This window comes from Lepus europaeus, chromosome 5 (assembly GCF_033115175.1).
Source record: "Lepus europaeus isolate LE1 chromosome 5, mLepTim1.pri, whole genome shotgun sequence".
NCBI classification, from domain to species: Eukaryota; Metazoa; Chordata; class Mammalia; order Lagomorpha; family Leporidae; genus Lepus; species Lepus europaeus.
The window spans coordinates 107,813,778-107,826,311 of NC_084831.1; the positions used below are offsets into that span (position 1 = coordinate 107,813,778).

The window sequence follows — 12,534 nt, forward strand, 5'->3', positions numbered from 1 at the left end:
ATCTCCAAAACCTAGTGTTTTATGTTTACAGCTCATCTCAATTAGAATGCTAAAATTTTCATTGGAAATACTTTTATTTCCATTTAGATTTCATAAAATTCGTAGTTCAAATATTTCACATAGTGGCTGGCATTGTGGGGTACTGGGTTAAGCCACTGCCTGCAATGCAGGCATCCCGTATCAGAGCACCAGTTCGAGTCCTGGCTGCTCTGCTTCCAATCCAGCCTCCTGTTAATGAGCCTGGGAAGGCAGTGGAAAGTGGTTCAAGGACTCGGGCTTCTGCTATCCTTTTGGAGATTCGATTGGAATTCCACTCTTGCCTTTAGCCTGCACACCAGCCCCAGCTTTGTGGCTATTTGGAGAGTGAACCAGCTGATGGAAGATCTTTCTCTCTTCCGTTTCTCTCTCTCTCTCTCTCTTTCTTGGTAACTCTGCTTTTCAAATAAATAAATCTTAAAAAGAAAAGTTTCACATACTCCAGTTGTTTCAAACATACTTAAAGTTTTCCAAAAACTGAATTGATGATCAACTTTTAAATCAGTTGAGATTTTAGTAAAGTAACTGAGTTCCTTGGTCACTCTGTCAATCTCTTCAGCACTTAAGAGCTAAAAGCAGCTAGTGGATGGCACGCTGGCCAGCTCAGGATCTGAAGCTCTTACAGAAAGTTAAAAGATATCTGATCAATAGAAATGGGAAAGTGAATGGTCATTCTTTAAAAGCAGAACACACTGAGAAAACAGATAATAAGAATTCTTCGTGTGGAATTCCCTAACTGAAAGCTAGGAGATGGCCATTTTTACCCAACCTCACTGAAGGAGAGAATTCTGCTGCTGGTTGCCCTGTCTCTTTCTTCTCCCCTTCACCTGTAGATCAGCAGGTACTGGAAAGCAACTCACCTTTCCCATTTCAAACTCCATACACGCCATGACAATGATCTGGGAATGAAACAGACAGAAACGTCAACACCTATCGGGTCAGAAGAGCAGCTAGGAAATAGGTTCCAGGGTCAGAAAGGGTTAATCATCCTTCTTCTATTTGGATTTGCTTTTCAACCAAAAAAGAAATCCTGATAAGCTATAGAGCGTTGCTCTTACTCTTCTTCTTTCTGAACTCACTTCCCCTTTCTCTATTCAAATCAGTACATTCTTGTCACCCAACGAGGCAGGTAACGTGTGAACTTTCATTTCCTTGAACAATAATGACATTGTAATTTTGACTAAAAGATGCCTGAAACCTGTAACTCCAGTAGTCGATTGTAAAAAAAAAAAAAAGAAAGAAAGAAAAAGAAAGAAAGAAAGAAAAAGACAAATAAAAGCACCGGTTTTAATAGACAGGAAACCCCCGTCACACCTGCTGACAGCTTCCCTCCTTGAGAACTCGAAAACAAAGTAGTAAGCGCCACTCTGCACTCACCAGCACGCTGTGTTCCCAAACCATCCTCCAGAAGTCCAGCAGGGTTGTAGGTAAGGGACCCTGGGTGGCAATGTAAGCCTTGGGTCCATAAACCCCCTACACAGGAAGGGAAATCACAAGAGATGCAATAAACCACAGCCTTCCCACAGGCCTTCTCCCAGTCACCTTTCCAGGCACCTAGAGAGATACGGAAGGCTTTCTGTTTCCCTCCGGTGTACCTTGATGAAGCTGGCGTTGATGTAGCTGGAATCCTCATCAGAAGTTATCAGGGATAGCTCGACCAGGCTATGATCATCTATAACACAAAAGAAACATGCGGTGTGATTTAGAGGGTTTGGTCAGGGCCCAACGGTGTGAACAGTGGGTGCCTGTTTGAAGACTGAGTGAGTGAGTGAGAGGATGGATGGATGGGTGAATACTCTTGCAGTCATAAATAGCGCAAACGAATTTGCTCATGCCTAATCTTGCAGACCAGAGAATCAATCTGTCCCGAGACTGAGAACAGCGAATGATAGGCAGAGAGAGAGCTAGGAATGATTGAATTTGGAAAAGGGGACAAGTTTATCAGGAGAAATGGAACTTACAGGGCAAAATGTCCTTATATCTGTTTTTCTTGAGATTCGCGGGCCTCTCAGCCACAGTTGTGGGGAAGGTTTTGTCTATCTTATGCTTGGTGGATTGCCTTTTCAGCTTCTGTAATAAAATTTCAAGAATCATCACTTTTAGAAAAAGGAGGTAAGAAGCTCCCCCTCAAGGGCTTTCCTGCTTCACGGCCGAACACGGCACGTCAATCCTGGGAGCCTTCGCTGGGGCTGCCGCCGTTCGGGGCAGAGCCCTAGAGTGCATGGACGTTTGGAGAAGTGAGAAGATTTCACTGAGCCGCAGAGAGCTGAAACTCAGAGGTGAAACAGACATATTTTAAAGACCAGAAGTCTTCTGCGAGCAAGCTTTATACTCCACCCAACGGAAAAATATTAAAAGTTCGGTTCACTTCCTTTACAGCTGCTACTTAGTTCAATGGTCAGCAGTGAGTTATTCGGTTCCATTAAGTTTTTTGTTTGCTTTTGTTTTTCACTTTAGATGACTGTTTGCACCCCGGCTCCCAAAGCAGATATGAGCGTAAGCTGAATAAAATCTTTCTATATCTAGTAAATTTTCAAAGATTTCAGTTGCAAAGGGAGTCATTTTTTAAATGTAACCCAAGCTTTAAGCCTGCTCCTAAATCTTTAAACAACATCACACTCTGTTGCTTGGCAAGATTTCTCAAGATAGTGAAGCAACGCTTTACAAGTATCCTCATTTTCCAGTACTATACTGTAGACCAAAACTTGGGGTCCGAGCAACTGATAGTTCCTCCTAGGCTTATTGTTAGCAATCCATCCTATCTCGGATTTTTTTTTTTTTTTAATCTCTCTTTCATTCAAAGAAACTGCATATACCAGATCTGACTTTGGTAAAGACTCATGCAACTTGCAAAAGATGAAGGGGAGGGACATCTGTGATAATCAATAGAAACACTTGTTAACTTAAACTAAAGAAAATAACTCCCCTTATTTTCCCATGACTTTACAGTGAATTGGCCACATAATTAGCATTAATTACCTCCTGTGGCTAGATTTCTCAGCATCAGCCACTCTTGATTCTCTTTGACTTCCTTCTTCTTAAAAAAATTTTTTTTCATTGTAGAATTATGTATCCAGCCAAACTAACTATCGAAAGATTTCTTTATTTATTTGAAAGGTAGTGTGACAGAGAAAGAAGGAGAGACAGAGAGAGAATCTTCTATGCACTGATCCAGGAGCCACAAACTCCACTGGGTCTCCCCCATGGGTGGCAGGGACCCAAGGACTTGGCCTAGCAGCCACTGCCCCTCAGATGCATGAGCAGGGAGCTGAATCAGAAGTGGAGCAGCTGGGTCTCGAACTGATGTTCGTATCACAAGTGGAGGCGTAACCAGCTGTGTCACTCTGTAACTTCCACCCTGACATTTCCTCTTTGCCCGGATCCTTATCAGCCTATGCCACTTTGGTTCTCCTCTGACTTCTCCTTCTCACTTCCTATGCTTTCTTTATTTAATTTTATTTATTTATTTATTTATTTATTTATTTATTTATTTTATTTGACAGATAGAGCTAGGTAGTGAGAGAGAGAGACAGAAAGAAAGGTCTTCCTTCCATTGGTTCACCCCCCTCACTTCCTATGCTTTCTTATTGACTCTCTACCCTTTTTTTGTCTTCTGATTGAGATTACCCAAAGTTCCAAAGTTAAATTCCCAGCTCTCTGCTCTTCTCTCACTATATATAAATTGCTCAGAGTTATCGTATCTCTTATTGAAGGCATATCAATTACTTGTTAACTTATTTAACTAATTCAAAAATTCGATTTGCAGTTCCTATTGGAGACACTTCCAACTACTACTCAGTTCCAGCCCTGAATTCCTAACTAGGTCCTCGAAATTTCCACTTGAGTTTCTTAGAGCATCAGACTCGCTGCATTTGAAACTATGCTCACTACAGATACCTTAGTTCAGTTTCTTTCCCTTAAATCACGAACTACTGTGTGACTTCTTGAGTCATCATCACACGTTTCTCTCTCCATTCAAATCCACTGGGCATAATTACACGAGTATTTACTAAAACACTGATCTCCTCATCTCTCCCATACTCCAAACAACTTCAGTGAATCACTTTTGCTGCTGGAAAAAAAAAAAAAAAATCCAAACTCTGCAGCCAGGTGTGTCAGTCTCTCCCTAGTTGGACCCCAGGCTAACTTTCCCATATTTCTTACTATTCGCCGATTACGGGACAGCTAAAGATGAAGAAGTCTATCCGTAGCCATTCACTTACGGAGACTTAAGTGCTTAAAGAAAAATGGGTGGGGAAAGGAGAAAGATCCAATGATAATAACTTGGTGATTGAATCTTCAAGGAGAGGAAAAACACTGGGATCATAATATTTTTCTTGATGGCTTCTTGGCCTTTTGGCCAAGATCAAGTGTAGCATAACATGTTTGTTAGCTGAGAGTCATAACAGGAAGAATTGCCAAATATGTGGAATTTAATTAAACTGATACCTCCTAAATAACAAATGGGACATGACATTACTATAGTAACTCCGGGTTTAGGAGTGTAAGTTTTTTACAATTAAGAATGCCAATGGAACTGACAGCCAATGCTTGCTTATTTGTTGGACCACGAGTGCCAGCCTGTATTGTTCCAGTAACCATTCTTTCTGTTTCTAGAATTTTATCAGACACAGGTGACCTCTTGTAAAGCAGGGATGTGACAGATTAAGTAAGTTCTTCAATCCTAGTCTCTTTCCATGGTTTGAATTCTTGCGATTTTCAGGACTGGATTTGGAGGAAGAGATGCTGAGCATCACACTGAGATGGCTACAAGAGGACTCGCTGGACATGGTGCAGGCGTGTGGCAGCTGTGGAGTACTTCTGGGGAAGTGACACCAGGTTTTCAGCTCTCTGCTCTCAGGCACCTGCAGAATCATCACTCTTAAGTTGCCGTTGATCCCAGGGATGCTGACAACGTCTCAAGCCCCAGAACAGTTCCTTCTAGAAATCTCCAGAACCAAACCCAGTGTATACACCTTGTTATGCTATTTTTATTTATTTGTTTTGCTTCGATGTTTTCCAGTGAGAATGCTGTAGTCAAAGTCCTGTTTGTGAGGTATATTTCAGTTAATCTAAAATGTCACAGACAAAGGTTATGTGGTTGTGAACTCACACTTGTTTGGTTGCCGTCACTGTCACCCTCTACAATGGGTAGAATGGCTTCTTTCCCCAACTTCCTTCCCCTTTCTGGCATCGTCTGGCTGGATGATGAAGGAAGACACTTTAAGCAAAACATTACACAGGAAATCTCGCTCGAAGTGCTAACCTGGAAAAGTGTGTAAGATTTTCCCCCGACATTGTCTTACTTTAAAGGCAGACCATGGTGCCTGCACTGTGGCGAAGCGGGTAAAGCCACTACCTGCAGTGCCGGCATCCCATATGGGCGCCTGTTCGAGTCCCAGCTGCTCCACTTCCAATCTGACTCTCTGCTATGGCCTGGGATAGCAGTAGAAGATGGCCCAAGTCCTTGGGCCCTTGCACCCACATGGGAGACCCGGAAGAAACTCCTGGCTCCTGGCTTTGGATCGGTGCAGCTCCAGCCGTTGTGGCCAATTGGGGAGTGAACCAGTGGATGGAAGACCTCTTTCTGCCTCTCCTTCTTTCTCTGTGTAACTCTGACTTTCAAATAAATAAATTAATCTTTAAAAAAAAAACCAAAAAGGCAGACCACTGTGAGGGTCGCCTTCTTAATTCACCCCTCTCCTTACCAGACCTCTGGTCCCTCACACACACACACACACCAGCAGAGCACAAAACAGAGCAGAATTAAAGACCAAAGAGTTGGGGGGGGGGGGGGGGGAGGGAACCACACTGGAAGAGGAGGAATCTGTGAGTGGGAAGCAAGAGAACAAAGGAGAAAGAAAGGTGGACCCTGGGGATGGACTGAGGTGTGGGAAGAAAAGATAAGAGGTCAAAGGGTAAAAATATTTCTTGGCGAACCACGCGGGGATGTGAGGGCCCTGGAAGAGGCACCATCAAGAGAAATTCGGGGGGCCGGCGCTGTGGCGCAGTGGGTTAACACCCTGGCCTGAAGCGCCGGCATCCTATATGGGTGCTGGTTCGAGACCCGGCTGCTCCACTTCCAATCCAGCTCTCTGCTGTGGCCTAGGAAAGCAGTAGAAGATGGCCCAAGTGCTTGGGCCCCTGCACCTGTGAGGGGGACCTGGAGGAAGCTCCTGGCTCCTGGCTTCGGATTGGCGTTGCCAATTGGGGAGTGAATCATGGGAAGGAAGACCTCTCTCTCTCTCTCTCTCTCTCTCTCTCTCTCTGCCTCTGCTCTCTCTGTGTAACTCTGACTTTCAAATAAATAAATAAATCTTAAAAAAAAAAAGAGAGAGAGAGAGAAATTTGGGCTGGCGCTGCGGCTCACTAAGCTAATCCTCCGCCTGCGGTGCCAGTACTCTGGGTTCTAGTCCCGGTTGGGGCGCTGGTTCTATCCAGGTGCTCCTCTTCCAGTCCAGCTCTCTGCTGTGGCCTGGGAGTGCAGTGGAGGATGGCCCAGGTCCTTGGGCCCTGCACCCGCATGGGAGACCAGGAGGAAGCACCTGGCTCCTGGCTTTGTAGTGACCATTTGGGGGATGAACCAATGGAAGGAAGACTTTTCTCTCTCTCTCTCTCTCTCTCTCTCTCTCTCTCACTGTCTAACTCTGCCTGTCAAAGAAAAAAAAATGAGAGAGAAATTCGGAGGAGAGTCACTTAGTGAAGTGAAGATGCTGGCTTCCCTCATGGGTCCTGACATGGGCTAGAACATGTGAGGAACCAGAATCTGTGTGTCTGATTAGCTAATGTGAAGTTCATGTGATTTGTGGCCTATACCATGTTTTTCAAGAAAGGAGGAAGAACTGGGGTCCTGGCCCTCAGATTCTGGAAGTCAGAACTGAGTCTTTCAGATAAGGGGACGTCACAAGTCCGTGGGAACATGGAAGGAAAGGATAAGTCTGGGGCCAGCACCACCTGCAGTGCCCGCATCCCATATGGGCGCCGGTTGAGTCTCAGCTGCTCCACTTTTGATCTAGCTCCCTGCTAATAGCCTGGAAAAGTAGCAGAGGGTGGACCCAGTGTTGGGCCCCCGCCACCCACGTGGGAGACATGGAGGAAGCTCCTGGCTCCTGGCTTCCATGTGGCTCAGACTTGGCTGTTGCTGCCATTTGGGGAATGAACCAGTGGATGAAAGACCTCTCTCTGTCTCTCTGTCTCTGTCTCTCTCTGTCTCTCTCTCTCTCTCTCTTTCCCCCTTCTTTCTATCTCCCCCTCTCTAACTCTGCCTTTCAAGTAAAGAAACACTTTTTTATTTTTTAAGAAAAAGCGAAAGTAGGGACTGAAATCTGGGAGGGGAAGTACAAGGAGTGGAGGCACAGGGCACCTGTCTGGAAGTGCATGCGGTTTTATGATTCTCACCAGGCACCAGCACCCAGACCAGCCATTGGCCGTCGTGGATATTTGAGACTGGAACCAGTGGATGGAAGATCTCTCTCTCTCTCTCTCTCTCTCTCTCTCTCTCTCTCTGTAACTCTTTAAATAAATCAACCTTTAAAAAAAAAAAAAACTAAGATAAGTTTATGCTGGCACAAAAAATTTTAAATCCAGACATATCTTTTTTCCTAATATGTGTTTCCACAAATTTTTTTAAGAGCCCTCATACATTTTTTTTCTTAATGGGGAAAAGCAAGACTTGGCAAGTTTTTTAAATATATATATTTTGTACTGTTTTATTTTAAGATGTATTTGTTTATTTGAAAAGCAGAGCTAGAGAGAGGCAGAGGCAAAGACAGTGGATCTTCCATCCACTGGTTCACTCCCAAAATGGCTGCAACAGCTGGAACTGGGCCGATCGCATCCCAAGCCAGGAGCCAGGAGCCAGGAGCTTCTTCTGGGTCTCCCGTGAGGGTTCAGGGGCCCAAGTATGTGGGCCATCTTCTACTGCTTTCCCAGGCCATAGCAGAGAGTTGAATCAGAAGTGGAGCAGGGGCTGGCGCTGTGGCACAGTGGGTTAACGCCCTGATCTGAGGTGCTGGCATTCCAGTTCGAGTCCCTGCTGCTCCTCTTCTGATCCAGCTCTCTGCTGTATCCTGGGAAAGCAGTAAAGGATGGCCCAAGTCCTTGGGCCCCTTCCCCTGTGTGGGAGACCTGGAAGAAGCTCCTGGCTCCTGGCTTCGGGTTGGCACAGCTCCAGTCGTTGTGGCCATCTGGGGAATGAACCAGCGGATGGAAGACTTCTCTCTCTGTCTCTACCTCTCTCTGTGGCACTGCCTTTCAAATAAATAAAATAAATCTAAAAAAAAAGAAGAAGAAGAAGAAGAAGAAGAAGAAGAAGAAGAAGAAGAAGAAGAAGGAGAAGAAGAAAAGAAAAGAAGTGGAGCAGCCAGGACTCGAACCAGCACCCATATGAGATGCTGGCACTGCAGGTGGCAGCTATATCAGCTACACAACAGTGCCGGCCATATACATTCTTTTAACTAGTAAATGAGTTAAGGCCATTGCGCAAAGAGAACAGAAAAGGAAAAGAAAGTGCTAAACCACAATATCTTTGAGAGGAAGGACTATGTTACTTTACAGAAGACATAATATGAATTTGCATTTTCGAGAGAGAAAAAGAAAACTTGGTCCTTCCATGGTGGATGGGAAAAAGAAATCAAAGTTGGGCTGTTGGAGTAGGCACTTAGCCTCAGGGTTGACATTTGCATCCCATATTGGAGGACTTGGGTTCAATTCCTGTCTCTGCTCCTGACTTCAGCTTCCTGCTAACGCAGACCCTGGGGCCCATAGTGGCTCCCAGTTCTGCCCCAGGTCAAGCCCTGGCCGTTGCAGGCCTTTAGAGAGTGAACCAACACATAGGAACCCTCTGTCTCTGTCAAATTTATTTATTTGTTTTATTTATTTGAATGGCGTGCATATATATATATATAGAGAGAGAGAGAGAGAGAGAGGGAGAGAGAGATTGAGAATGTGACGTGGCATATTTATTCTGGTAGTGACAGCAAACAAGAAATGTACCTTAAAGTGCACACAAGATGCCTTTTGATGATTCACACCAAGGCACCACCATCTAGGCCAGCCATTGGCCTTTGGGTCATGGAATCAGTCCTCCAGCCTGGGGAACATCAAACCCTGGGAAAATATCTTAAGAACTTAGGTAGGATATGGACGTGACGAGGCAGAAAGCCCTCGCATGGCTGTGTCCACCTTGCCCCAGCACCCCATTTGGACCTGTCTACCACCCATCTGTTCCCCCAAATCTAGCCCTCTGGTGTCTCAGCTGAACCGTTAGGTGGGGCTGAGGGAGGGCAAGAGTCTTTTCCATTGGAGGACATGAGTCAGTGAACAGTGAGATTCCACTTAATCATCTTCCTAAAACAAGGGCCTTAACATCAGGAGCTAGAAAAGCAAGGAAGTGATTAATCTAGAAGTCAGCATGGTGAATATCCCTGGGGAAGAATAGGTCAGGGTGGGAGCAGGAGTGGGGGATGGGGAAGGGCTTTACCCTGGATTTCTGGGATCTGACAGTGTTCTTCTATGTAATTTTTATTTATTTCTTTATTTGAGAGGTAGAGTTACAGACAGTGAGAGGGAGAGACAGAGAGAAAGGTCTTCCAACTGCTGGTTCACTCCCCCAAATGGCCGCAATGACCAGAGCTGAGCCAATCCGAAGCCAGGAGCCAGGAGCTTCTTCTGGGTCTCCCACATGGGTGCAGGGGCCCAAGGACTTGGGCCATCCTGTACTGCTATCCCAGGCCACAGCAGAGAGCTGGATCGGAAGAGGAGCAACCGGGACTTGAACCGCCACCCATATGGGATGCTGGTGCTGCAGAAAAAGAATTAACCTAATGTGCTACAGCACCGGCCCCTGCAACTCTTTTTTTTTTTTTTTTTTGCCTAAAAGTAAACTTACTACTTACTGTTTAATTTTTTTTCCACAAACTTTTGCAGGCCCTTGACCTGAGTGCCAGCTGTGCTGATGGCTGTTTTGCAATTATACTCACATGATTTATGTGCTTTTCTAAAAGTGTGTTAGATCTCACAACTTTAAGTGGCTTAAAAAAAAAACAAAAACCACAAACAATAAAGAGTTTTTTAAGGGACCGGCACTGTGGCATAGTAGATAAAGCTGCTGCCTGCAGTGCTGGCATCCCAGTTCTGATCCAGCTCTCTGCTATGGCCTGGGAAAGCAGTAGAAGATTGCCCACGTCCTTGGGCCCCTGCACCTGCGTGGGAGACCCGGAAGAAGCTCCTGGCTCCTGGCTTTGTACAGGCACAGCTCTGGCCGTTGCAGCCAATGGAGAGTGAACCAGTGGATGGAAGACCTCTCTCTCTGTCTCTGCCTCTCCTTTCTCTGTGTAACTCTGACTTTAAAATAAATACATAAATCTTGAGAGAGAGAGAGAGATTTTTAAATAGGGGAAAGAAGGACCAGACTTGTATTACTGGAAGATCATTGGGTGTGGAGCAGATAGCAGACCCCAGTGGGGCAAGTCTGGAGGCAGGGAAATCTGTTAAGAGGTGGCTGCTAGAATCTGGTGAGCAAGTACAATGACCAGAAATAAGAAAAGGTAAACTGTTAAGGGTGCGATACACTACTAATAATAACACAACCCAAACAAGACAGAGCCCACAGTCGATTTTTATGCCTTGGATGAATTTAGCCCAGGAATTCTGGTCCAAGGGCAGGCCCCTGACATGGGCCTCTGGCAAATCTACCCAGAGGGTCTCGGCCGCCTGGCCAGCGGCACTGAGAGCACGTTTTTCATGAGGCCATGTTATTATCCAAGCTGAGCTGGCAGAGGGGTTTCCTACATAATGATGACACTCATACATAAGTTCTAGTCGCTTGAGACATCAGAGTGATTTACTTCTGCTCCTTAGTCCCAGAATGGCAGCTCCATGAGGGCGAAGGTTTTTGTTCATCTTATTCTGTATCATCTTATACCATATTCCCCAATGCCTAGAATCGGACTTGGTACATAGTAGGTGCTCCATAAATACAACTGAGTGATAAGCACATTTAACTGTTGCTATTACTATTGATATTGATATTTAATCACCTGTAAGGATAGCTAAGACACACAGTATTCTCTTCAACCTGGAAGCCAGAAACCGGAAACTTCTAGGGAGATTAGAGAACATGCCAAATAGGGAATAATTTGGTTGGTGACAGAATTACGATTTAATTCCAGGTTTTATATTTCACTTCTCCTGAGCCTTCCACTTCTTCATAGCTGAAGAGTTCAGGTTTACATTTCTTATGCCTCTAAAACACCAGATGGAAGTATTCCAAAATCCACGGGCTATCAGGCACCCTGTGTTGCCTGACGTGCCAGAGTGTGGGGTGAAGGGGGCCTACCCGGCTGCCACTCAAAGTCTCCTGCCCAAAGCCATCTGTCTTCTCTCCATGTCCTCTGCTGACTTCTCCTCCCCACCCTGCCCATTCCACCTCTCCAACCAGAAAAAGTTAGGAAAAGCCTGTTGTAAAACCACGTGCTCTTATAATAATAATAATATTATTATTATTATTATTATTATTTAGTAGGGAAAAGAAAAAAGGCAACGTGACAGTGGGTAGTTTTGATGCTCTTCAAAACCCTGTGTCATCCAAACAGAATCCCCTGGGGAGACTCAAAAAACGTGTTGTTCCTTGAAGAAGTTCATCTCAGTCTGTCTCCTCTGAGTCTTAACTAGAATCAGCAAGTTGAAGCATACAGCACAAGGCAGGTACTGGGGAACTCAGAGAGTGCAGTGAACAATAGCCTTTATACATCTGTAGTTCTATATGTCTTCTGTAGGATTCTTGGTCAAACTACAAACAGCTGGCCAGAAAATATCAAAGCCAGTGGTTTTGAGACAATCCCTAACACACACACACACACACACCCCACTCAGGAAAGTCAACCTTCTAAGTTTCCTTCCTCCCCTTTCGATCTGACCCCCTGTCCCATGCAGGCTGGTCTAGCGGAGTTGGAGAAACCTACTCCGGCAAAGAGTGCGCGCCGAGCCCGGAGAGCCACACACACACACGGCACTCACCAGAAACTCATCGGCCAGCTCCTCCTTGTGGATTTTCTTGTTCTGGGCCTCGTGCAGGAACTTCTGCAGAGCTTCTCTCTGGTCCATGCTGCAGAGTGAGAGAAACCGTCCCCGAGGGGCCCGGGGGAGGGCATGTCAGATGTGTGTCATGGCCGAGACCCCCCTTCCCGCCGCCGCCCAGCGCAGCGTGCTGCAGGCTGTGGTTTGCTGAGTGCATCGCAAGCTCTGGAGGAAATGAGTACGCAACCGGCCTCTGTGGTCACAGCACCACGCCGACCTCGCACTCCCGGGGGCCCTAGCGCCTTCCTTCTCCACAGAGGAACCCCGGGTGCCGTTCAAGGTTTTCACAAAACACAAGCTGAGCGGAACATCAAATGGGGGCTCTCACGAGGCCTCGGCGCCATCATCCTGGATGAAGCACCATTCACCGCTGGGCTTGCTTCCCGAAGGCAGAATGGCGGCTCTCGTGCACGAGGGCTG

At 45.9% G+C, this 12,534-nt stretch overlaps 1 protein-coding gene across 1 annotated transcript in view; it reads right to left on the bottom strand.

Moving 5' to 3' along the window:
- The window catches only part of PTPN22 (protein tyrosine phosphatase non-receptor type 22), a 57,410-nt gene extending 45,269 nt beyond the window's left edge, over positions 1 to 12,141 (bottom strand). The window contains exons 1-5 of the mRNA XM_062191998.1: positions 12,055 to 12,141; positions 1,998 to 2,106; positions 1,632 to 1,708; positions 1,414 to 1,509; positions 897 to 935 (exon numbers count right to left, since the gene is read on the bottom strand). Of these exons, the coding sequence (XP_062047982.1) occupies positions 897 to 935; positions 1,414 to 1,509; positions 1,632 to 1,708; positions 1,998 to 2,106; positions 12,055 to 12,141 (408 nt within the window). The remainder of the gene's footprint in view (positions 1 to 896; positions 936 to 1,413; positions 1,510 to 1,631; positions 1,709 to 1,997; positions 2,107 to 12,054) is intronic.
- Positions 12,142 to 12,534: the final 393 nt, after the last annotated feature.